This window comes from Strongylocentrotus purpuratus, unplaced genomic scaffold (assembly GCF_000002235.5).
Source record: "Strongylocentrotus purpuratus isolate Spur 01 unplaced genomic scaffold, Spur_5.0 spur5_contig_844, whole genome shotgun sequence".
Classification (NCBI taxonomy): Eukaryota; Metazoa; Echinodermata; class Echinoidea; order Camarodonta; family Strongylocentrotidae; genus Strongylocentrotus; species Strongylocentrotus purpuratus.
The window spans coordinates 2,079,929-2,107,676 of record NW_022145551.1 but is presented as its reverse complement, the minus strand read 5'-3'; the positions used below and the strand labels follow the sequence as shown (position 1 = coordinate 2,107,676).

The window sequence follows — 27,748 nt, the reverse complement described above, 5'->3', positions numbered from 1 at the left end:
ACACATCTCAGCTGGACTGCTTGAAGATCAGTTGATGACAGAGCCCAGACTTGAAGATGACGTGTACGAAACTTTATCTTATCTTTTAGGATTTCTGACGTACTCGGAGTCAGGTTTCTACGACCGAACTTTCCTTTGAATTAAAGAAAATAAAGATTTAAAATATTGATTATACTATCTTACTCCCTGATAATATAGGATTGTACAATATTGACATTAATAGTAGGAATTGATTTCGAATCAATTCACGTTCTGGTATTAGACTAGATTCAAGTATTGCTCACCTAGTTAATTCAAATGGCATAATGGTACTTTTTCTTTATTATTCAGAAATCATTCAATATTAACTTTCACAAGCTCATTCTAAATATTGATTCTCATGACGGGAGAGTAGAATATCTGTAATACAAAATCGGGTATCCCCCTCATGTGTCAAATTATCAGGATTAAAATGTCAAGTGATTGTGTTGTTTTTTTTTCCCCCAAGAGAACAGAATCAAAATATGTGGATAACTGTGTACCTGGTCCAGTTCTTGTGTACAAGATAACGGAAGAGTCGTCTGTCAGTTCATGGTGATTGGTACAGTGCGGTAGTACTACCGTGGCAGGGTTGAGCAGTTCTTGTGTCAGAGAACATTCTATGGCTGGCGTAATGACTACCTCACCGTCCCGTACAGGAAGCCTAGGAGTATCGTGACTTGGGACGCGAAGAGTTACGACTGATCTCATCCCTTTCGACAAAGCTCCTTCAGGGATAGATACGACAATACCAAGTTCATCAAGGGTCAGTTCTCCACCTTTGTGATCAATGATGCCATGCGAGATGAAAGGTATATAGCTTGGTTGGCGTTTCATGGCTAAGGAGGATAATAAGGAAACAAGTCATTGATAATCCCCATATGAAACATGAAGCAAATAAACTACAGTTCATCAATACAAAATATCAAGTTGTGCCAAGTTATGTTCATGGTTATTTCCAAGGCAGTCCCTTTTGAGCGTTTTTACTTTAAAGCGACTGGGAAACAAGCGTGTACTAAGGCTTCTTTGTAGGGGTTTGAATAAGAATATTACAATCATGAGTCATGATTTGATTCGAGTAATAAAACAAATGGTAATCTCGCTTTTCCTACTTTATTTCCTAGAACTCTGCTGTATTGAGTAAAGTATGGTCAATGTTTAAAAGATAGAAATCATTGGCAAAATCTCCGAGATGTTCCTGAAATATTCAAGCAAGTTAATATGTTTTATACTGCGCTTCTTAGGTGCATTTAATGATGGTAAAGAAATAATTTTCTTTCAATCGCGTTTTCGTCATCATGCAACACGGCTCATGATTACCCCCTTCTTAATATAAGTTGAAAGTACACGTACAGGCTCCTGCCAATTTTAAGATTTGTCTCTAAAGGGGAAATGTGGGTTTATTTTATAGTAAGGCAATAGTAAGTAGACATAATGAATCTTTGAAACATTTGTTTTCTTCCACTGGTCAGGTAGGCCTACATCATTTAATGTGAAACACAGTGGAGTTGTGACATGACTTTACCTTCTGCTATCTTAACTGCTGCATCGTTGAAACGGAAAGCCTGAGCAACTTCGAGAAGCCTCTCCCTAGTCCCACCGTGGTGTACCCATTCTTTAAGCATCTTCAGAGTACAACGGCCAATCATGTCAGGCGGGAAGGTCACAAATGTGTTCATCGTCTGCAAGACGCCAGCAGGTTTAACATTCAGGCGATCACACAAGTCCACTAGGTCTGTCTTGGATCCAATGGCTTGTGAGATTTCTTCGCGACCTTTGGACAGTGAAAAGAATACATATGACAGTAGAACAGGTGGACACATTCAGGTTAATGTAAATGGCATAATGATGGTGATGAATGAGGACATTGACGGCGTCTAAAACAGTGAAGTAAACTGTAAAACATTGATGAATGTAGGGACAAGTAGAGAAACCAAATATTGTGTTCATGATTTATAGATACATGTAAATACACATCTTCACCTACTGAACAAAAATTGGACATCATATTGCCTTAACGCTAATAAATTAAAATAATGGAATGTGAAAAAGAACTGAAATGCAATTTGAACTTGAAAGGTATTTCCTTATCAACACGATAGCGATTGAACTCGGGCTTGTGATTCCAACGAACCTGTTTCGACATCAAGGATGTTGTACTCCAAGAGAAGCTTAGCGAACTTATCATCTTGTTCTACCTCTTTCAAACCATTCCACCAACTGTCTATGAGCTGTCGGGCGACCTTATGGAGTACTGACGAACTGGGTAGATCGATGAATCCAACAATGAGGTCATCATTTACACGGAGGGCTTTCCCAAGTGAAAATGCTAATGGCAGACTTTTCACTGACCGAGCGACGCTGCAAAGCTCTTCTGTATTTGGTGTACCCTCACACCGGTCAAGGTCATCATTACTTTCATCTTGCTCTACATCAAAAATCAAACGAGGACAAATCATTTAAGAAAAGCATCAATTTTCTAATTGATATTCGATATATATTTTTTTTCATTTCCATATTCATCATGACCACTGCTCTCGTACAAAGAGTATGTATATAATGCTATTATTGTCACAATCATATGATGTTATTATTCTGTTATCACCTGTATCTGATGTTGTAATGATTTCCATATCTTCAGGCTCTATAGGCTCGCTTGGTTTGGCTCTTATCTCAGGAGTCGCTGACGAGGTCGTAGGAAAGCTTTCGTCTAAGAAAAACACATATAAATATTAAACAGCATGTGTGTCATGACAGTCATGGCAGTCATGACTGATGAGGCTTTTGTTTGAAGTTGTTTGTTTACTAAAGAAGTTTTCTTCTACATACTATTTTTAAGTGAGTGTACAGATGGCTCCGCCTTATCTTGTCTTATCTTGTGAGACAAGTTTTTTGACACATAAAAATGACTGCTGTGAATGACATTATAAGCCCTAATAGCCAACCTGAAGCTTCAAAACAATTCTTATTACCACTAAACATTTCAATCGTATGATCCCATTGAAGACAAAAATCAGTTAAGATATCTGTTCATTTCTACTTTTGAATAGAATGAACAAATATAAAATATACAACATAATTATACAAGTCATAGAGCTATTATTTATTAAAAATGAAGAAGAATAATTGCCTGTATTCGCAGCCGTAGATGCTAAGGAGACAGATTCCCAAATGCACTTTAACGTCTTAGTCGCTTCAGGATCTGATCTTTGAGACGCCTTCCACGTGCAGAGCATTTGGATGTTAGCGTCTTTGCGATTCTGCATGGTCTTGTGTTTGAAGTTCTCAAGCTTATTCCGACTGAATCCAAGCTTTGTGCCAATCTCCATGAAGTCCTTCGACTTGATTTGTCGAGCCAATGTAAGCAAGTATTGGTCAGAAATGTCACTAAATATAATGATAAGAAAGGATGTCTATTATACTAGAATCAATTTTTTTAAACTTCTGGTTAGTGAACTGCTTTCCCAAAGAAACTGTAATCCAGTCAATCGGATTTTTGTCATGCAGTAGGATAGATCGATTGCTTCGACCAGCAATAAGTAAACATGTATACCAAAATTAAGCCATGCATCATTGAAAAACAAATCAATGAGACTCATAATCCGCTTGACACGCGGTCCGAACATTTATCTTTATTTTGCGTTATTTTGTGTTAACCTTTAAAACACTTCTACTATATAATAGTATATTTATTTTAATAATGGTGACAACCTAAAACATGCATTATTTTTCAGTTAGGGTTGCAGTAAGGTTTAAGGTTAGATTTACGGTAAGGGTTAGTGGCCAAAAAATATTCTTACCCGGTTGGAGTAGTATCTGAAGTACGGTGATCAAACGAAAAGGACGTCATAGATGCACATACAAAACAAACATGAAATATAGTTAGATTCGATTCTTCTGCATAACCACAAATGATTCAATGAAAAACTGTACAAATAGATATTTGAAAACATGATTTTGAATATGTTTATTCACAGTGTCCTCTTTCCATAATTGGCTTAGGTTTATACAAAAAAATTCTTCCCACTCTATGGTTGTTTTTACTATTATTATTTTTATCATTATAATTGTTATTTTTATTATCCTTATTATCATCATTATAAATATGTTAATATCATTATTCATTGTTATTGTTATTGTAAATTTTGTTGTAATAATGACTAATTATTACCATTATAATATTTTTTTCCCCTTTTTGTTACATTATGTTGTTTCAAGTCGATTTTTTGTATTTCTTTTATAATACGTTGCAGTTCTTTAAAAGAACGCAACATATTATCACAGGTCTCCTCTAAAGTGAGATAGAGATCGCTTCTTTTCATCCATTGCTCGTTTCCACCTTTTCTTCATCTTTGCAGAAGTGTAATAAAATGATCTGTGTATAGGAGCCTGCATTTACTAATTTTGTTATATAGAAACATTTTACGCCACACTAATGATGACAATGATCATTATTGGCGTTAAATTGCGTTCCCCCTATGGCAACAATAGAGGCATGCATATTTAAATCAAACGGTAAAACCTGTTATTTTCGTATTCTCTGCCTCTGTTTCTTCAGACTTCAGAAGTGAAAGAAGCACTTCCTTCAAATTTTGATGCGGCAGTTGTCTCTGTTTCCATGTTATCAACATTTCGAAGATGGCCCCTTGTCTGTCTTTGAGCCTCTTATACTCTAATGCATCCAGTTGTTGTATTTGGAAACCAAGTGCAACTCCAAGGTCATAAAAGTCATCTATCGAAAGCTCTTCGGCGATTTTCTGGACATCAACATCAGGGAGGTCATTTCGAGAAGTTCCTTCGATTTCTCTGTAAGACAGATCCTCGTAAACTGTTTCTTCATCTTAGAATCTATGCATTTCCTGCATGGTTAGGCCTCATAAGATGTTAATAATTTTCAAATTCCATTTTGATTTTGTAAACAAGGAGAAGAAGTTTTTTTTCTCCAAGAATATGAATACCTTTTTTTCAGCCATTAAGCTGTGCCTCACTTAATATCTTTAACAAATTGTAGTTGAACTTAGAGAAAGAAAAAAAATCATAACTCACCTTAAAGGTAAAACAAAGTTTTGGGAATTTTGAGAATGTGGTGGATAGTGATTCTTTACAATTTTGATATAGGCTATTTGGATACCCCTGTAGATGTGTTATAAGCACTAGAAAATTTAGCCCCTAAAACACTTCTGCTTTTGAGAACAATTAAAAATTAAAATTAACGATGCTCCTGGTAAAAATGTTGATAGATTTCAAACAGCGGCTACGGCCGTACAATGGTAGCTGCGCCCCTGAAAATCTCAGAATATGTAGTTGTGATAATAATTACCAAACAGGAATAGCTAATCGGTCGAATTTAGTCAAGATACATTGTTTTATAGCTTAATGAATATCCTGACCTTGAGAGGGAGCTATACAACATTAAGAGTTTATTATTTACAATTTCATAACTTTAGACTCGATTTCAACCGCAACAACGATCACTGAATATTGTAGGATCGCATATGCTTCCAATATGTTCATTTGAACCAAATTCATCTTATAAAGCCTTACTAGTATTATTATTATTATTCATGACCCCATACCAAAACTTTGTATTGACTTTATTCTAACATGAATTTATTTGTAAAACATGTGAATAGGTGAATAACGAAGTGCTTACCGGATAACTGGAGTAAATTCAGGAAGCTTGATTTCATCTGCATCCATGTATACGACGATAGAAAGTTATGAAATAAAATGTAAAAGCATTAAGACATTGAAGGGAAAACAAATCCTTATTAGTTTTAAAAAGGGTTATTGTCCCAAGTAAATGTCCAGAGAATAAGCGATTCTAAAAATTGGAAATTATCGATATCGGTGAATATGTAATGTCTGCCAATTTAAATAAGTAAAGAATTTCATAATAAGTCTACGCAGGTAGATATGTAAACGAAACTGATGATTACGTTCATTTTCCCGAGTGATTATGAAACTAACAGCCAGAGCTAAGAATGTTAAGGACAAATAACAGGGACGAATATAAAGTTTGTTATATCATGTACAATCAAAGCTCGTCAAAAAAAGGAAAATATACTAATAATCCATCTCTTTTTTTAAATTAAATACTTGGATGGATTAAAGATTGTAGACAAACCTTCGTATCTAATGACGAAAGCCATTGATCTAGACACCCCTAGTTCCCCAGACTGTGTAAGAGTGATGGTTATTACGTTGAATGTAGGATCTTCCTCATTCGGGGGCACTTTTAAGACTACATTATGTCTCATTCGGTTGTGAATTTCCTTTAGAGAGAGCAGCTAAAGGACGAGAAAGTAAGAGTATTAGAAAACAAAAAACTTTTGTATGGAAAGAATATAAAAAATATCGAAAATAACGAGAAAAGAGGTTCTGTATCCAAATTTGCAATTTCATGTCATTTCTTTTCTTTAATACTCTTTATCCTTTAGACCAAAGAAAGCAGCTTTTACTAAATAGAGGGGTCCTAGCGCGGCTTGGCGCGCTGGCCGAATTTGGCAATATTTTTGTGTACGGCATTTTTCAATTGTGTTGTAGCAGGGGTTAAATATAATACGTGTCCTACTTGGAATTAATTTCTGGATTTCAGGGTTTCAGTTATTCAGTACAGATTTTTCAATTATCAAATTACAGCAAGAAACATGTCAAGAAACTGTATGTAAGGAAAATAGAGAGTTTCTAAATCGCAAGATACGTCACATAGTTGCCATTTTAGATACGATTGATCGTAAATTAAAATATTCATAACTTTCTTCATTTCATTCGGATTTTGCTCAACTTTCACTGACCTATTTTTTAATTGTTCTGCTTCCATTTAATCCAACCTCATACCAGAGTGGAATTCCTCTTCAAGAACAAAACTGATTATCGTACCTTTGTTTCTGCGATCTTCCCCTCACAATCACGTTCCACTGTAACGTCGCCTGAATGAGATATGATGCTAAATGGGACCGAACGGTGGGCCTTGCGGTACGCCTGATGCTTCTCTTCGTGTAGAACTTCCTATTTCAAAGCAAGGAGGACAAGCAATTGAGTAAAACATGGGCCTAATGAAGCAGAAAGTTTCTCGGGTTTTAATGGAAAGTTCTCTTGACAACATTTGGGTGTACCCGGTGTTCACTAAACAACACTATCTTCTCAATCATTATCATGATTTTATTTAATATGATTTTTCATGGAATTCATAAACATCGATTTCAGAAAATTGGGAGTTCACCCGACATTTCTCAGATAGCATTTCCCCAAAACACATGGGCCGCGGATAGATGATTATTGAGAACATTATGATGTTATTCCGTTCTTAATCCTAGTACTATCCGAGAAAATTCAGCTTGGCATAGGCTTTGGCATGCTCGGAGTAAGTTTTAATGAAATTATGTCTACAGACATTTTTAACGACGTACAGCAATTTTAATCACACTTCTAGAAAATCCCGTCAAGTCTGATGTAAGCAAGCTGTGAGGCCTTGCACATAATTGCCCCAGAAAGTTGGATTAAAACAACCACCTTCACATCTTACGGAATTTGAAGTAGCTGACATGACTGTAATTTAAAAAAATACTAATAAAACACGTGAACGGTACTAACCGCATCCATGCCAGGGACATCGGCATGCACATGAAGATGAACTTCAATCTCTTTGCCTCTTTCTACGGTTTCTGGGATGTATGGAGTGCACATTAGTTGGTGTCGGATCACCTGCTGTTCAAGACGAAAAAGAACCCACCAGTCAGCACCGTGACCAATGGAAAGCTCAAGATGTCCCTTGTACACTCTGCAGTATGGTGGTTCGTCCGGTGAGCTGGATGATCTCATTCTTGATGTTCTTGGTAGATCTATTGTCAGTGGGTAACAAAACAAAATGCGTTTGTTTAAAGATATGTAATTCCGCAATGGAGCCAATTTGTCCTCCAAACTGTTGCACCTATATGGTGACACCAAATGTTTCTATCAGGGATGGTGTCCTTGTGGAGCATAATTATTTCAAAAGGTTTTAAGTTTAATAAGCTTAAAAAGCGATATCTCTCCCCTTTCACCCGTTTCTCTTCATGGAAAATTTCAACAACACAATGGGAGTTATAAATTGTTCCGCGCTGTGATGACGACAATACCTAAAACTTGAACTACTATCCCGAGATAAATTAAAAAGCGTTTTAAGTCCACAATAAGAATTCAGTATTTAAGAGTCATTTTTTAGTCAAGCATATAGTCTGTTTTGCTTTCTATTATCTTTAATTGAAACGTAGAACATAACAGGGCATAGTATATATGTACTAAAGAAAAACAAATATATTGTTTTATTTTGCTTTATTATTTAACCGACCCCTAGGAAAGCAGTTTATTTGTTTAAAAAAAAAAAAAAAAAAAAAAAAAAAAAAAACATCTTTAAGTCATCTTAAGTCCACTTGGTAATTAATGACTTACTAAAGGGCATTAGAACATCGACTTTGTCTCAAACCTGAGACCTCCCGGTTACGAGACCAAGCTCTACCACTTAGCCATTTCGCAACTCCTCAGTGTAGTCCCGAAAGTGTTTTGCCTGGTTTGCTGAAAAAAAAATTCAGGGCATCAATTTTCGTTTACTCTAGCATAACAAGTAAGTTTCAACATCTTTCCAGATGGACTCACCGTTTAATGAATCCCATACATGGGAAACGATGTCTGGTGTCACTCGATCAGGGTTGATGGCCAAGGTAGAGTGCGGTATACTTATCTTAACAGGTTGGTGGAAGATCATGTTTGGAGGATCACATCTGATCCCGTAGCAGGCCACTGATTCACCATCTTGGATGTCAACACTGGGAGGGTCTCTTAAGAGGGTCATGGTGATCTTGCACGGATCATTCTGATGAACAGCCTCAGCAGGAATAAACATTGATACGCCATGGTCTTCTAGTTCGATGTCCTTACTTGTATTTCTTTCGACTTCAACAGAGACAATGGCAGGTGCTGATGGTTCATCTGTTGTTTCTTTCAAACATAAGGAAATGACACGATGATAAGAACATATATATATATATATACAACAAAGTAAATTTATATGCACATCGGGATAATCATTGGAATGGAAAAACCAATAACATATTAATATAGTTTTCATTTCAATCTTGTCTACACACAACAAATAACTTTATTACCATTTTCACAGTTATGTTAATTACCCAAACTCTGATATTCACTACTGGTTTCTGATATTTCAATTAGGGCCTATGCCAAATAAGTTTGGGCACAATCTCCGTTTATCTCTCGTATTTGGTCCATCGATATTAAGTGAGTAAGTTTTGTGTGTGATAAAGTAAAATCAAATTCCTTGTTCTTCGATCGTGATGGAAAATATGAAATGCAATCTTTAATCGTCGCTAGACATCAATCCGTGACTTAATGAAGGAAAACAAAATCAGAATCACTATTATACTACAGATGTTTTTGTTGGAAGGATGTTCTTACCTCGAAAAGACTGAATCTCCTCTAAGGACGGTAACCTGAAATTAATCATACGTTAAAAAAAAGTAATGTCTATGGGCTGTGAAAACATGCATTTGTTTCCACCAGGCGCGTACACAGGGAGGGGGGGGGGGGTTAACCCCCCCCCTCCCTTTGGTATTTTTTGTGTGTAAACCCCCCATAACCCCCCTAACAAACCCCCCTTTGGATTTTTTTTTTTTTTTTTTTTTTTTTTTATCTAATTAAAAAAAAAAAAAAAAATATTCCCATGGCTGACCTAAAAAAGGTGACCTTACCCCCCCCCCCCCCAACGGAGCGAAATGTCAAATTTCAAATTTCGAGACCAAAAAAAAAAAAAAAAAGTATAACTACTGTTGTACAATTCTGGGGATTACTTTTTAACAGCACCTCATTTTACCATGCATAGGGTGTTATATGAAAGACAATTACATTTCCTACAAGATGAGACCTCATTCAATAGCTTTCAGGCTGATTTGCTTACCAATTTTGAGCCAAAAGTGTGATTTTTTACCATTTTTTTCAAAAATATGAATTGCGCCAAAATACATATTTCTCCATATTTATTTGACTATTATGCTAACTGACTTGAAACTTGCTGAAAAACTGTTCAGCATCCTGGTTGACATCATAACCAAATTTCAAGTCTATTACTACTCAAACTAAAAAGTTATAGTGCTCTAAAGTTGACACTTTGTTATGAGCCAAAATGGCAAATTTGGTTGCTAAGGGCTATCTTCTCCTTAGCAACAGTAACATATTGGCGTGAGAAATAGAATATATCACGAGAAATTGCTATCTCCAAGCAGATGACTACTTTTGTAGGAAGAATGATGTCAAATGATGCATTTTCATCCTATTTTAATGATAATTATCGCTTAGTTCCCGTTGCTATGGTAATAATATGCCTAGCGACCGATATAAAACACATATTTTTGTTGTAAATCTAATATTTCCCATATCTCTGCTTATAAATAACATAGAGTTTTGATTTTAAGTGCTAATTTGCTGGGCCCAGGAATCCTTCGAAACACATTTCAATGAGCTAAACCTGACCAAAAAGCCGAAATGGCAGCCATTTTCCCAAATGGCTGCCATAAACCTGATAATTCCCAATATTTCTGCTTCTAAAGGCTTAGAATTTTAGTGCAAAACGTACATTTTCTGGGGATAGGAATCCAAAGACACACATTTCAATAAGCTAAACCTGACCAAATAGCATTATTCTGAGGATGTGTCAACTATATACCATGGCATGCCGTATGCCTAATGGATAACGTACATGTATAGGTCATAATTATTCAAGGACAATATCTTGGAATCCTGTGACGAAAGGAAGGATGCCTGGGCAGAAACAGTCAAAGCCCGTGTTCTCCATGTGCATGACCTTCATGCTGCAGATGCAGTGTACTACCAGGTCTGCAGTGTTAACTAATGCTGTGATGTCTCATGGAACAGACAACCCTGATTTCAGTTCGGAGTTTGTCCAGTATGCTGCAGACAATGTAGACCACAACATCCTTACCCGTGATGGTAACAATACATTCCATGGCATGGGGATGATTGCTGCCATAACCCCAGCCACCAAGACCAGCAGACATACCCTCAGGGGGCAGGTCATGCACCTCCAACGATATCTCCACGGTGGGACGAATTCCTTTCCATTACCACAAAGAAGAGAGCCGCGGTATGACAACACTGGCATACCGGAAGGGGAAAGGACCCAACTGCAGACCTTGATCTCCTGTGGAAGACATCCGTTATGTTCACCTCACCAAGACCGGCATGGTCTGGACTGATGCAGCTAGTGCATCATGGTGACCACCCCGGGAAATCATCGGTGATGTTTCTCCCAAAGATCGACATGAATCCCAGCGATGTCACTTGCGCTCTATTCCACACTGAAGTTTGTGTGTGAGCATGCTTGTCGCCATGGTGTTACGCCCACCATCACCTTTGACCAACCACTATGGTGGAAAGCCCTCATGATCATCGAGACTGAGCCCACAGGAAGTGTTTTGAATGACATAGTTTTGCGCCTGGGAGGCTTTCACACAGTTTCTTGGGAAGCAATCTATGCAGACAACGCGGTGGTTCACATGATGTCAAGCAAGGCTATTGCACGAGCAATACGGGGACATCTACTTGTTGATGCAGCACTGAACGCCTTGATTTTGTCAGACGCACTTGGTATGCCACTCCCTCAATCATCTGCAGATCCACATGAAGTGGAGGAGACCAATGAGGTAACAGTGTCACCAGATGATGAGCTTACGACAAACGGAACTGGAAACACTGATCTTGATGAATTTGCTGCCCTCTACAAGAATCTGATGGAAGGTTCTGTGTCTGCAGAGGAGTTCTGCCAAGCTGATGTTTTAACCAGAATCAAGAAGCTCCTCCGGGCCAGAACCAAATCCTTGAGGTCCTCTAGGACCGCCACACTTTGGCTACAGTACATGGAGATGGTTGACATACTACGGGAGTTTATTAGAGCAGAGCGCATTGGCAACTGGGCGTTGCACCTTGAAGCTGTGTCAGAAATGTTGCCCTACCTGGCAGCCTCTGGGCACAACCTCTACACCAAATCGATCCGCCTCTATGTGCAGCGAATGAGCAAGCTCAAGGATCAAACATCCAGATGTGTACCAACGATTCGAAGAAGGGTTCCATGTTGTCAGAAGAAGTAATCGCCTATGGGCTGGTCTGTCCGTAGATCTCACCATCGAACAGGTCCTAATGAGGAGTATGAAGACCAGCGGTGGCCTGACGAGAGGGCGAGGCATGACAGAACAGCAGCATCTCATATGGCTGCTCTCCGTGCCTGCCTGTGCTGAAGTCAACAATGCTATGCAACAGCTCACAGGTGTCAACTATAACTCTGGTGAACAAAACCAGGACATGACAAATGCTAGACAAGCACGTGACATGAAAGACACACATGCAGTTATCAGCTGTCTGAAAGAGAGATCACCCTTCAGTTCAGATCCGAGCTTGCTCAGCATTTTGACAGGGGTACATGCAACCAGCAAAGTCAATGTGGACTCATCAAAAACTGTTGGAACAGCAATCCTGACCAAAATGGATGGACAAATTGCTGCTGACTACACATTCAAGAAAATGTGGAGGAAGAGGGAGGATCGGGCCATCACCTTGGCTTTGAAATCGGCAGTAAAGATTGATGGTGAGGCAGTACAAGTGGATCCTCAGCTGCTTCTTGAGCGACTGACAATTGCTGCAAAAGCTCCAGAGGCTCTAGAGTCTGTGTTCAAATATGAGCTGTGCAGTTTCCCACCAGCTCTGTTTGATTCAACACTGCTGCTCCGACAGCCACAGAAGCCAGTGCTAGTAGATGCTATCTGGACACTCCTGACAAAGGATGCACCAGGAATCACAGGACAAGTCCACTACGTGTTGGGTGGTGGGGCACTAGTTCAGCGCATTCCATGGGCACGTGGCTCAACATACAAAGGTATCTGCACGCAATACACAGAGTATGTCACAAAGAAGTATGGACAGGCAACAGTCGTGTTTGATGGATATGATGGTACATCAACAAAGGGCACAGCACACCAAAGATGTGCAAGAGGGAATGCTGGAGCAACGGTGACGTTTGATGAAGATATGTAGGCCACAATGAAAAAGGAACAATTCCTGGCAAACAAGACAAATACGCAGCACTTTATCAACATGCTCAGCACCAAACTACGGGCAAAGAACTGCCAGACACATCATGCTGCAGGTGACGCTGATCTCCTCATAGTGCAGAAGGCAGTGGAGTCTGCAGCCACCACTGATACTGTGCTGATCGGAGATAACACAGATCTACTCATCCTGCTCTTCTACCACACCAACCTCGAGTCATGTGACCTGTTCTTTCAACCCGAGCCAAAGAAGAATGTGAAGAAACCGCGTGTCTGGAACATGAAGTCTGTCAAACAGCAGTTAGGCCCCGATGTATCACAGCACATTTTCTTCATGCACGCTCTCCTGGGATGTGATACTACTTCCCGCGTGTATGGCATTGACAACGGAGCTTCCCTTCACAAATTCAAAACCAGTGCGTACTTCCGTTAACAAGCAATTGTGTTTGACAGACCGACAGCGTCCACCGACGATGTTGTAGATCGAAGCAAGAGAGAAAGCCTTGGCATGCCTGTACAATGGGAAGCCTGCAGAGTCACTCAACGTGGCGCGACATAAGCGGTTCTGCTAGAAGGTCGCCTCCAGCATTTCTCATGTGCAACCCCAAAGTCTACTGCCCACATCAGCAGCAGCGAAACACCACAGCCTTCGTGTCTACTACCAGGTCCGGCAGTAGAAGGGCATTGCAGCTGATGAGCTACGACCAGATGACTGGGGTTGGCGGGAAATCGGTGGAGAAGACGTGCCCGTACAGACGGACTTGATACCAGCTCCGGAAGAGCTCCTCAAGATGATCCCCTGCAATTGCCAGACAGACTGCAGCAGTCTGAAGTGCACCTACAAGAAGCAGAGCATAGAGTGCTCAGCTGCATGTGGTACTGTAGAGGGTCAGCATGCACGAACTCAACCCAAGTTGCATGTGCCAGTGATGACGATGAATAGACTTTTTGAGGAAGATTGATGGATCGAAGATAGTAGTCTGAGGCTATGGTAACTACATGCAGTATTATAATAATTATGACCTATACATGTACGTTGTCCATCAGGCATACGGCATGCCGTGGTATATAGTTGACACATCCTCAGAATAATGCTGTTTGGTCAGGTTTAGCTTATTGAAATGTGTGTCCTTGGATTCCTAGCCCCAGAAAATGTATTTTTTTCACTAAAATTCTAAGCCTTTAGAAGCAGAAATATTGGGAATTATCAGGTTTATGGCAGCCATTTGGGAAAATGGCTGCCATTTCGGCTTTTTGGTCAGGTTTAGCTCATTGAAATGTGTTTCAAAGGATTCCTGGGCCCAGAAAATGTATATTTAGCACTGAAAATCAAAGCCCTAAGTCATCTAGAAGTGGAGATATTGCGAAATATCAGGTTTATGGCGGCCATTTTGGAAAATGGCTGCCGTTTCGGCTTTTTGGCTAGGTTTAGCTCATTACAATTTAATTAATTTGATTCCTTGTCCCTGGAAATGTATGTTTAGCACTTAAAATCAAAACTCTATGTTATTTAGAAGCAGAGATATGGGAAATATTAGATTTACAACAAAAATACGTGTTTTATATCGGTTGCTAGGCATATTATTACCATAGCAATGGGAACTAAGCGATATTTATCATTAAAATAGGATGAAAATGCATCGTTTGACATCATACTTCCTATAAAAGTAGTCATCTGCTTGGTGATAGCAATTTCTCGTGATATATTCTATTTCTCACGCCAATATGTTACCGTTGCTAAGGAGAAGATAGCCCTTACATGTAGCAACCAAATTTGCCATTTTGGCTCATAACAAAGTTTCAACTTTAGAGCGCTATAACTTTTTAGTTTGAATAGTAATAGACTTGAAATTTAGATATGATATCAACCAGGATGCTGAGCAGTTTTTCAGTAAGTTTCAAGTTGGTTAGCATAATAATCAAATAAATATGGAGAAATATGTATTTTGGCGCAATTCATATTTTTGAAAAAATGGTAAAAAATCACACTTTTGGCTCAAAATTGGTAAGCAAATCTATCCAAAACCTATTGAATGAGGTATCATCTTGTAGGAAATGTAATTGTCTTTCATATAACACCCTATGCATGGTAAAATGAGGTGCTGTTAAAACGTAATCCCCAGAATTGTATAACAGTAGTTATACATGGCGGCCATTTTGAAAAATGGCCGCCACGGAACTTTCCCCCACCAGGATTCCTTAAGACTTTTGATATGTTATAGAGGACATATTTCTGGGTATAAAACAGTTGACAGACTTTCTGTTGCAATTAGTGGGAGGTTGACCCCTTTTTTTCACGAAATGCCTGGACTATAATATAAACAAAATGAGGCCTTAATCTTAGCATTAAGCGTGAAAAGAAAAGAAAATACATATTTGCACCTGGTAATGCCGTGAAATACAATACACACAAAATAAAAACTTTAAAAGAACCACAGTTAGATAATATACTGTCTATCTCAGTAGAAGAGTAGAGGGAAAACAAAGATGAAGTAGTCTACATAGGACTTATAGCCCCTTAAATATTAATTGTAACAGTTGTCACATAATTTACAATAATTGTCCGAACAACACAAATTTCTTTAATTATGATCAACTGTTAAGATTCTTACTTGACTTTCTTTTTTGAGGATATGTCATTCCATAACCTAGTTTCAAAAGAGCAAAATGGAAATACGCATTATTTCCTTGCGCTTTGATAAATCTCTCGTCGTACAAGTGCCATGGCTGATAGGACGATTATTATTTTAGACCTGAAAGAATCACCTAGACAAAATCATTTGTTTGATCACTTCGTCCTTGGCATACTGGATTGGTAGGTTGCCCATCTCATCCTTCACATCTAACTTGGCTCCATTATCTAGGAGAAAGAACACTAAGGCCTTCTCAGGAGATAGTTCGCCCTTGTAATACTCATCAGAGATCTGGAACATATAAACAAATATACTTTTTGTATTAGTGGAACAGTATTGCCCATCAATAGTCAGGGTGGACGAGGATCATACGCATATAATTCAACGCTGCCTCTTGGAATCACAGTAGTGGAAATCTCTATTTTCGTTGTAAACGTCCCCACTCACACTGTCAAAATGCGCCGGGTATAAAGGCCGGTAAACCGCAATCAGCTGTTTAGGGAAAGGAATGCGATGCGTTCAAGCCACTGACCTTTACACCTGGACATTTCATTGGCTCACAGAACTGACTGCGTGGGTCCGCCATGTTGCACTTCCGAAAAATCGACGTGCGAGAGGGTTGGAATACAGATTTGTGTACAATTCGACTGCTGGTTCTGTTTCTGAACTTTGTTTTGAGGAATGTAATTGTTGAAAATGCCTACATGTGCTGCAATTAATTGCTCAAACCAGTATTATAAAGAATGTTGACGGACATTACATTCGAAAGTTCAGCTATGTTTTCTATGTATTTTAAAAGCAGGTTGGAAGTCGGAAGTAGTTGGCGTCTAGCGCTCTGTGTAGTCCTATGTGTTGTATTTCATGTACGTATCACGTATGGCATAATGCCAATGGAAATGCAATTCAATCTGATTCTGATCATTTCAATTGCTGATAATTCTATACTAAAATCTATAGCAATCAAATGCCACGCTATGTAATATTTTGTAGTAGATTTTGACTAGACTAAGTAGATTCAATTTCTAACGTTTAGTCTACTAGTCATAATTAATTATATTATCTTGTTAATTGTAACTTGAAATTGACAGTCACGATAACGTCTTAAACTAAAGTTAACAACGAGTATCTTACTTGAAAAGGGTATTATTTGTATATTTATCATATATTTACCCCATTTAACGTCATGCTAATACAGTATAAGTGACTCTATTGACGTTTATGCATACAAATATAATAAGTAATTAGTTAAAAATTCGAGTAGCATTGAGCTTATTTTATTTTCTCTGAATTGTATTCAGACTCCCACCATCGGTTTACTTTAGTACTAGTAGTCTTTATTCTTCTAGAACTGTGGAAGTATCTGAATTTCCTACATTCCTTAATTCACGGGTCACCTGTTATAGGCCCTATATATATATATATATATATATATATATATATATAAAACTGTACTACTACTACAAAGAAAGACAATTTTTTTAAACAGATGTCTAGATGTCATGATGATCAATTTAATTTAATTTAATTAGAAATACTGAAACACTTTTTACAGTCTGGAATAAACCTTCTGATGTAGTCTGTAGATGTACGAAGGGGAGAAATATTACGTATAGAACGAAAGTTAGAAAGACAGAGAGCAGATAGAAGAACGGATAATAGATATAGTACAGTTAGGGAGAGAGTGAGCTGTTGGAAAGACATACAAATATAGAATGAGAGAGCAGTTAGAAAGAGAAGGAGAGAAAGAAAAATACAGATTGAGAGAGATAGAGTGAGCAGTTAGAATGAGAGAGAGAGATAATAAAATGGTATACACTAGTGAGAAAGCAGTTAGAATTAGAGAAACAGTTAGAAAGAGAGAGAAATGAGGAGGATTGCAATGCACTTAAAAGTACAAAGAGAAGAAGAGGGTACAATATATTCAAAAATAATTGGCTGACAATATTAAAGTAAAATGAACATTAATATCGAGAGAGAGAGAGAGAGAGAGAGATGGGAGGGAGAGAGAGGAAGCGGGATAGCCTTCGAGGAGTTTGAGAAAGTGTTAGGGAACCTCAACTTGCATCGTGTACAATTAATTATGCATTTGTATGTTTTCTTTCTAGAGAATAATAAAACAAGGGGCTTGATTTAACTTCTAAGGCCTCTTATAATAATAAAAACTGAAGCGATCCCAGGTAATGCCAGAAAATATACAAAAATGGTATATAAACGGTCACTAATACAGCATTTTAGTACTTAACGTGTAGTGAGCCGTATCGCTCTTGGAAGTGTAAAATGGCCGCCGCGCGTGCGAGCCCACTTCAAGCGTTAGCACGGGAGGGAATGGGCGATGATCCGTCCATGTGTAGAGGTCAGTGGTTCAATCATGTAGTTGCCTATTGTATCGTTATGTGAGTTGAAGGCATGGTTCGCACCATGTAGGCAATGCCCTATGAGTCTGTGGAGCGTAAAGACTGGGTGAGAGTGAGCTGTACATAGGGCGTGGTGTGAGCTTGGAGAAACGTGTCAGGCTAATGGGTATTTGTTCTCAGAATTTACCTTATGCTAGGAGTCCACTGGGCCAGCGCCAGTTGGTGCCAGTTCGCGCCAAAGATTATGTGATTGGCGCGTAGTGGCTCGCTGTGGCGCCGAATTAATGTCCGCTCGGCATGTGTCGCCAAGTGGAATAAACTGGGTGCCATATGGCGTGCGCCAAATGCCACCCGGCTTGCTCCAAAATGTTGCGCCAGTTCGCGCCAGTTCGCGCCATTACACGGCCATTTGATTCCAAAATTCACCCTGTTGGCGCCATTCGCGCCAATAGACGGCTACTTTGCGGCACTTGGTGATTAGTTTGTGCCAAAGGTCGCCAAATTGGTTTGAATTTGCCGCCGCTTGGCGCTACTTGCCGACTATATAAATACCGGCCATCGGCTACCTGGTTCAGACCCTCCTCAGCTGCTGCATGAACACATCTCTACTAAATTGGCGCAACTTGGCGCGCGCCATTACATTCCAGTGGATTCCAATAGGCGGATTGTTTGCGCCAAAGGACGATATGTTCGCGCCATTTGGTGCCACTTGGCGGACACTTGGCGCTGATTGCTCGATGCAAGTGGCGCGACGAAAATTTCAAACATTTTGAAATTTTCTTGCCGCCACATTCAAATTTGGTGCCGTTATGGGCCACCACGAGCCAGTTGGGAGGCAGTTTGAGCCACTACACGCCACTGGGCACCTTATTGGCGACACTAGGCGCCACAGTAAATTGCATTGGCGCAAACTGGCACCAACTGGCGCTGGCCCAGTGGACTCCTAGCATTAAGATCCTTAAATAAGCCACAAGAGAGAACCAAGCCTCTACAGGACCACGCCAATGCCGCTCTGCAGTTTTTGGACCGCGTACATAGGAGATAACGTAAGTTCAAATATGACTGTTTGATTTTTAATACAATGATTTCCCTTATACATGTATGTTGACGTTGTCTGATAAAGTAATCATTTTGAAGATCTTAGAATTGAAGAAGAAAAGGTTAAAATTAATCAATAACTCTATAGTTTACCTTATTTTACCATGGATGCATATCTCTTGAAGTTAAATATTGAAAGGGATCATTGAATATGTTATGTAACGATGTTATGCATCAGTAAAAATAAGTGTGAAGTACCATATATCATGTAATTAGAGAGCTACAAGCTGAGGCTCATTTATGTTGACAGTTTTACATGGAATGACTATCGGAAGGTTTGGGAACAAGGCGATGGGGGTGTATACAAGTACATCTACTCTATCATGTATGTATATGTATAATCTGTATTATATGGCTTACGTTTGTTAGTTTTTAAGGGTTAACAAAAAGAGTAAATCCCTTTTTACAGCCGTTCCTTTGGGCTTTACCTGGACACCAGGCCGCTAGTAATCGCCCGAACCGGATTCTCAAAGTGGACAGCGATGTCTTATGTATACAGACTGAGTCAGTCGGACAACTTTAAGCCATTCAGTTCATGTGAACATCGGTGTTTCATCTCAACCAGCCTTTTCACGTATTTTCTTGTATGTATCAGGTGCCTTGACCTATAGTTCACTCCTGGTTATATATGTGCTTTAATAAAGAAGCTTAGTATATGTTGATTTTATAATCATACAAAATTTGTGCAGATGCTGTTATTTACGTGTATGTCTTAAGTGGGGACTGGTGGTGACGCACACAAACACACTCCCACACACCAACGTAATACATTTTATTGGGCCAATCACGGGTATCAGATTCTAGTATTCACTAATGGCCATAGAAGAGCAGGATAATCATAGACACCGCCACAACAAATCCATGTACACTCCAAAACTGACCAATATTTGGCCGTAATGTAATTTGTTGTTCAAACTCTCATCGGTTTGGTATCGGTCTCGTTGATATTACTGGGGTATGGCTCACCTTTGTTAGTGTGGCAGTCATTTGCACAATTTTCACGCTTTTGTAGCAGAGTTTAATGGCTTCATGGAGACACGTCTGGCCATCAGGTGACTGGACGTTGAGATCGGCTCCCTCAGAAACTAACTTCTCAATGATGGCGGTTTGACCGTGTTGTATGGCAAGATGGATATCAGTTAAATCATTCTGGGCGAGCTGGATTTAAGAAAAAAGGCAGCCAAATCTATGTGGACACAAGTACTGCCATGTGATCAATTAAATTCAATGATTCGAATAAGTTTTAAGTAAACATTAAACCTAGTCTATAAGGTCTATAAAAAACAGCTTTGAAGCCTTACTGGTGATACAGTGTATAATTACGGACGTTTATTATTGGTGATACAAGATCGAGCTGATCAAGTCGGAAATTTTGTTATATAAATATTCACTTAATTGACTTTCAGTAATTGTTATATTCATGCATGTATTAAATACATCAAGGTAAATGAATTCGACATGAATTTTTGTTAATGTTTTTACCTTGGAATATGAACGGTCGATGAATAGATCAGCGATGCTTTGGTACCCGAAGGATGTAGCCAATTGTACAGGTGTGTGTCCTTGAATGCCTTCTGTGTCAGAGCGTGCTCCTCCTGTCAGGAGGACTTTAACGACTTCAAGGTAACCATTCTGAACAGCAAAGTGTAAAGGCGTCCTACCATCATGATCTTCCTTATTCACCTCAGCTCCTTGACTCATGAGATATTTGGTGACATCAAGGTGACCATTCTGAGAAGCACCGTGTAATGCAGTTTCACTGTCATTGTCTTCCTTATTCACCTCAGCTCCTTGGCTGATGAGATATTTGGTGACATCAAGATAGCCACTGAAGGCAGCAAGGTGTAATGCAGTGAAACCGTCGTTACTTTGCTTATTCACATCATCTCCTTGACTTATGAGGTATTCGGTGACATCAATGTGACCATTCTGAGAAGCACCGTGTAATGCAGTTTCACTGTCATTGTCTTCCTTATTCACCTCAGCTCCTTGGCTGATGAGATATTTGGTGACATCAAGATAGCCACTGAAGGCAGCAAGGTGTAATGCAGTGAAACCGTCGTTACTTTGCTTATTCACATCATCTCCTTGACTTATGAGGTATTCGGTGACATCAATGTGACCATTTTGAGAAGCACCGTGTAATGCTGTCCTACCGTAGGTATCTTCCTTATTCACCTCAGCTCCTTGGCTGATGAGATATTTGGTGACATCAAGATGGCCACTGAAGGCAGCAAGGTGTAATGCAGTGAAATCGTCGTTACTTTGCTTATTCACATCATCTCCTTGACTTATGAGGTATTCGGTGACATCAATGTGACCATTTTGAGAAGCACCGTGTAATGCTGTCCTGCCGTAGGTATCTTCCTTAATCACATCAGCTCCTAGACTGATGAGATATTTGGTGACATCAAGATGGCCACTGAAATCAGCTAGGTGTAATGCAGTGAAACCGTCGTTACTTTCCTTTTCCACATCAGCTTCTTGACTGATAAGATATTTGGTGACACCAAGGTGACCCTCCTGAGCAGAAAGGTGTAATGCAGTTCTACCGTCATTATGACCCTCATTCACATCAGCTCCTTGGCTGATGAGATGTTTGGTGACATCAAAATGACCATTGAAGGCAGCTAGGTGTAATGCTGTTTCACCGTCATTATCTTCCTGATTCACATCAGCTCCTTGTCTGATGATATATTTGATGACATCAAGGTGACCCTCCTGAGCAGAAAGGTGTAATGCAGTTCTACCGTCATTATGACCCTCATTCACATCAGCTCCTTGGCTGATGAGATGTTTGGTGACATCAAAATGACCATTGAAGGCAGCTAGGTGTAATGCTGTTTCACCGTCATTATCTTCCTGATTCACATCAGCTCCTTGTCTGATGATATATTTGATGACATCAAGGTGACCCTCCTGAGCAGAAAGGTGTAATGCAGTTCTACCGTCATTATGACCCTCATTCACATCAGCTCCTTGGCTGATGAGATGTTTGGTGACATCAAAATGACCATTGAAGGCAGCTTTGTGCAATGCAGTGAAACCGTTATTACTTTCCCTTTTCACATCAGCTCCTTGACTGATGAGATATTTGGTGACATCAAGGTGACCCTTCTGGGCAGCAATGTGTAATGCAGTTTCACCGTCATTATCTGCCTTATTCACCTCAGCTCCTTGGCTGATGAGATATTTGGTAACATCAAAATGACCATTGGAGGCAGCTTTGTGTAATGCAGTGAAACCGTTATTACTTTCCCTTTTCACATCAGCTCCTTGACTGATGAGATATTTGGTGACATCAAGGTGACCCTTCTGGGCAGCAAGGTGTAATGCAGTGAAACCGCCGTTATTTTGCTTGTTCACATCACCTCCTTGGCCGACGAGATATTTGATGACATCAAAATGACCATTCTGAGAAGCACAGTGTAATGCAGTTTCATTGTCATTATCTTCCTTATTCACCTCAGCTCCTTGGCTGACGAGATATTTGGTGACATCAAGATAGCCACTGAAGGCAGCAAGGTGTAATGCAGTGAAACCGTCGTTACTTTGCTTATTCACATCATCTCCTTGACTTATGAGGTATTCGGTGACATCAATGTGACCATTTTGAGAAGCACCGTGTAATGCTGTCCTACCGTAGGTATCTTCCTTATTCACCTCAGCTCCTTGGCTGATGAGATATTTGGTGACATCAAGATGGCCACTGAAGGCAGCAAGGTGTAATGCAGTGAAATCGTCGTTACTTTGCTTATTCACATCATCTCCTTGACCTATGAGGTATTCGGTGACATCAATGTGACCATTTTGAGAAGCACCGTGTAATGCTGTCCTGCCGTAGGTATCTTCCTTAATCACATCAGCTCCTAGACTGATGAGATATTTGGTGACATCAAGATGGCCACTGAAGGCAGCTAGGTGTAATGCAGTGAAACCGTCGTTACTTTCCTTTTCCAAATCAGCTTCTTGACTGATAAGATATTTGGTGACACCAAGGTGACCCTCCTGAGCAGAAAGGTGTAATGCAGTTCTACCGTCATTATGACCCTCATTCACATCAGCTCCTTGGCTGATGAGATGTTTGGTGACATCAAAATGACCATTGAAGGCAGCTAGGTGTAATGCTGTTTCACCGTCATTATCTTCCTGATTCACATTAGCTCCTTGTCTGATGATATATTTGATGACATCAAGGTGACCCTCCTGAGCAGAAAGGTGTAATGCAGTTCTACCGTCATTATGACCCTCATTCACATCAGCTCCTTGGCTGATGAGATGTTTGGTGACATCAAAATGACCATTGAAGGCAGCTTTGTGCAATGCAGTGAAACCGTTATTACTTTCCCTTTTCACATCAGCTCCTTGACTGACGAGATATTTGGTGACATCAAGGTGACTCTGCTGGGCAGCAATGTGTAATGCAGTTTCACCGTCATTATCTGCCTTATTCACCTCAACTTCTGGGCTGATGAGATGTTTGGTGACATCAAAATGACCATTGAAAGCAGCTTTGTTTAATGCAGTGAAACCGTTATTACTTTCCCTTTTCACATCAGCTCCTTGACTGATGAGATATTTGGTGACATCAAGGTGACCCTTCTGGGCAGCAAGGTGTAATGCAGTTTCATCGTCATTGTCAGCCTCTTTCACATCAGCTCCCTGGCTGATGAGATATTTGGTGACATCAAAATGACCATTGAAGGCAGCTTTGTGTAATGCAGTGAAACCGTTCTTACTTTCCGTTTTCACATCAGCTCCTTGACTGATGAGATATTTGGTGACATCAAGGTGACCCTCCTTAGCAGCAAGGTGTAATGCAGTACTACCGTCATTAACTCCGTTATTCACATCACCTCCTTGACTGATGACATATTTGGTTACATCAAGATGACCATTCCGAGAAGCGTCGTGTAATGCAGTGAAACCGTTATTACTTTCCTTGTTCACATCACCTCCTTGACTCATGAGATATTTGGTGACATCGAAGTGACCCTCCTGAGCAGCAAGGTGTAATGCAGTTCTGCCGTCATTTACTCCGTTAATCATATCAGCTCCTTGACTGATGAGATATTTGGTGACATCAAGATGGCCACTGAAGGCAGCAAGGTGTAATGCAGTGAAACCGCCGTTACTTTGCTTGTTCACATCACCTCCTTGGCCGACGAGATATTTGATGACATCAAGGTGACCATTCTGAGAAGCACAGTGTAATGCAGTTTCACTGTCATTATCTTCCTTATTCACCTCAGCTCCTTGGCTGATGAGAGATTTGGTGACATCAAGATAGCCACTGAAGGCAGCAAGGTGTAATGCAGTGAAACCGTCGTTACTTTGCTTATTCACATCATCTCCTTGACTTATGAGGTATTCGGTGACATCAATGTGACCATTTTGAGAAGCACCGTGTAAAGCTGTCCTACCGTAGGTATCTTCCTTATTCACCTCAGCTCCTTGGCTGATGAGATATTTGGTGACATCAAGATGGCCACTGAAGGCAGCAAGGTGTAATGCAGTGAAATCGTCGTTACTTTGCTTATTCACATCATCTCCTTGACTTATGAGGTATTCGGTGACATCAATGTGACCATTTTGAGAAGCACTGTGTAATGCTGTCCTGCCGTAGGTATCTTCCTTAATCACATCAGCTCCTTGGCTGATGAGATATTTGGTGACATCAAGATGGCCACTGAAGGCAGCTAGGTGTAATGCAGTGAAACCGTCGTTACTTTCCTTTTCCAAATCAGCTTCTTGACTGATAAGATATTTGGTGATACCAAGGTGACCCTCCTGAGCAGAAAGGTGTAATGCAGTTCTACCGTCATGATGACCCTCATTCACATCAGCTCCTTGGCTGATGAGATGTTTGGTGACATCAAAATGACCATTGAAGGCAGCTAGGTGTAATGCTGTTTCACCGTCATTATCTTCCTGATTTACATCAGCTCCTTGTCTGATGATATATTTGATGACATCAAGGTGACCCTCCTGAGCAGAAAGGTGTAATGCAGTTCTACCGTCATTATGACCCTCATTCACATCAGCTCCTTGGCTGATGAGATGTTTGGTGACATCAAAATGACCATTGAAGGCAGCTTTGTGTAATGCAGTGAAACCGTTCTTACTTTCCCTTTTCACATCAGCTCCTTGGCTGATGAGATATTTGGTGACATCAAGGTGACCCTTCTGGGCAGCAAGGTGTAAAGCAGTTTCATCGTCATTGTCACCCTCTTTCACATCAGCTCCCTGGCTGATGAGATATTTGGTGACATCAAAATGACCATTGAAGGCAGCTTTGTGTAATGCAGTGAAACCGTTATTACTTTCTGTTTTAACATCAGCTCCTTGACTGATGAGATATTTGGTGACATCAAAGTGACCCTTCTGAGCAGCAAGGTGTAATGCAGTTCTGCCGTCATTTACTCCGTTAATCATATCAGCTCCTTGACTGATGAGATATTTGGTGACATCAAGATGGCCACTGAAGGCAGCAAGGTGTAATGCAGTGAAACCGCCGTTACTTTGCTTGTTCACATCACCTCCTTGGCCGACGAGATATTTGATGACATCAAGGTGACCATTCTGAGAAGCACAGTGTAATGCAGTTTCACTGTCATTATCTTCCTTATTCACCTCAGCTCCTTGGCTGATGAGATATTTGGTGACATCAAAATGACCATTGAAGGCAGCTTTGTGTAATGCAGTGAAACCGTTATTACTTTCCGTTTTAACATCAGCTCCTTGACTGATGAGATATTTGGTGACATCAAAGTGACCCTCCTGAGCAGCAAGGTGTAATGCAGTTCTGCCGTCATTTACTCCGTTAATCATATCAGCTCCTTGACTGATGAGATATTTGGTGACATCAAGATGGCCACTGAAGGCAGCAAGGTGTAATGCAGTGAAACCGCCGTTACTTTGCTTGTTCACATCACCTCCTTGGCCGACGAGATATTTGATGACATCAAGGTGACCATTCTGAGAAGCACAGTGTAATGCAGTTTCACTGTCATTATCTTCCTTATTCACCTCAGCTCCTTGGCTGATGAGATATTTGGTGACATCAAGATAGCCACTGAAGGCAGCAAGGTGTAATGCAGTGAAACCGTCGTTACTTTGCTTATTCACATCATCTCCTTGACTTATGAGGTATTCGGTGACATCAATGTGACCATTTTGAGAAGCACCGTGTAATGCTGTCCTACCGTAGGTATCTTCCTTATTCACCTCAGCTCCTTGGCTGATGAGATATTTGGTGACATTAAGATGGCCACTGAAGGCAGCAAGGTGTAATGCAGTGAAATCGTCGTTACTTTGCTTATTCACATCATCTCCTTGACTTATGAGGTATTCGGTGACATCAATGTGACCATTTTGAGAAGCACTGTGTAATGCTGTCCTGCCGTAGGTATCTTCCTTAATCACATCAGCTCCTTGGCTGATGAGATATTTGGTGACATCAAGATGGCCACTGAAGGCAGCTAGGTGTAATGCAGTGAAACCGTCGTTACTTTCCTTTTCCAAATCAGCTTCTTGACTGATAAGATATTTGGTGATACCAAGGTGACCCTCCTGAGCAGAAAGGTGTAATGCAGTTCTACCGTCATTATGACCCTCATTCACATCAGCTCCTTGGCTGATGAGATGTTTGGTGACATCAAAATGACCATTGAAGGCAGCTAGGTGTAATGCTGTTTCACCGTCATTATCTTCCTGATTTACATCAGCTCCTTGTCTGATGATATATTTGATGACATCAAGGTGACCCTCCTGAGCAGAAAGGTGTAATGCAGTTCTACCGTCATTATGACCCTCATTCAAATCAGCTCCTTGGCTAATGAGATGTTTGGTGACATCAAAATGACCATTGAAGGCAGCTTTGTGTAATGCAGTGAAACCGTTCTTACTTTCCCTTTTCACATCAGCTCCTTGGCTGATGAGATATTTGGTGACATCAAGGTGACCCTTCTGGGCAGCAAGGTGTAAAGCAGTTTCATCGTCATTGTCACCCTCTTTCACATCAGCTCCCTGGCTGATGAGATATTTGGTGACATCAAAATGACCATTGAAGGCAGCTTTGTGTAATGCAGTGAAACCGTTATTACTTTCTGTTTTAACATCAGCTCCTTGACTGATGAGATATTCGGTGACATCAAAGTGACCCTTCTGAGCAGCAAGGTGTAATGCATTTCTGCCGTCATTTACTCCGTTAATCATATCAGCTCCTTGACTGATGAGATATTTGGTGACATCAAGATGGCCACTAAAGGCAGCAAGGTGTAATGCAGTGAAACCGCCGTTACTTTGCTTGTTCACATCACCTCCTTGGCCGACGAGATATTTGATGACATCAAGGTGACCATTCTGAGAAGCACAGTGTAATGCAGTTTCACTGTCATTATCTTCCTTATTCACCTCAGCTCCTTTGCTGATGAGATATTTGGTGACATCAAAATGACCATTGAAGGCAGCTTTGTGTAATGCAGTGAAACCGTTATTACTTTCCGTTTTAACATCAGCTCCTTGACTG

General features: G+C 40.1%; 2 protein-coding genes and 1 pseudogene across 2 annotated transcripts; 1 reads left to right on the top strand and 2 right to left on the bottom strand.

The window, feature by feature from the left end:
- Positions 1–12,228: 12,228 nt before the first annotated feature.
- On the top strand, positions 12,229–13,119 carry LOC115926106. The gene has a single exon (XM_030990562.1). It carries the CDS (start codon positions 12,229–12,231, stop codon positions 13,117–13,119), a length of 891 nt encoding a protein of 296 aa, XP_030846422.1.
- A 2,776-nt stretch (positions 13,120–15,895) lies between these two features.
- LOC755074 (serine/threonine-protein phosphatase 6 regulatory ankyrin repeat subunit A-like) lies at positions 15,896–25,653 on the bottom strand. The gene is made up of 7 exons (XM_030990555.1): positions 24,948–25,653; positions 22,981–24,074; positions 22,189–22,632; positions 21,496–21,741; positions 20,185–20,376; positions 17,650–17,682; positions 15,896–16,057 (listed from the first exon to the last, which is right to left on the bottom strand). The coding sequence occupies exons 1-7, from the start codon at positions 25,651–25,653 to the stop codon at positions 15,896–15,898; spliced, it is 2,877 nt and encodes a 958-aa protein (XP_030846415.1).
- A 392-nt stretch (positions 25,654–26,045) lies between these two features.
- Positions 26,046–27,435, bottom strand: LOC115926102 (annotated as a pseudogene).
- Between the last annotated feature and the right edge of the window lie 313 nt (positions 27,436–27,748).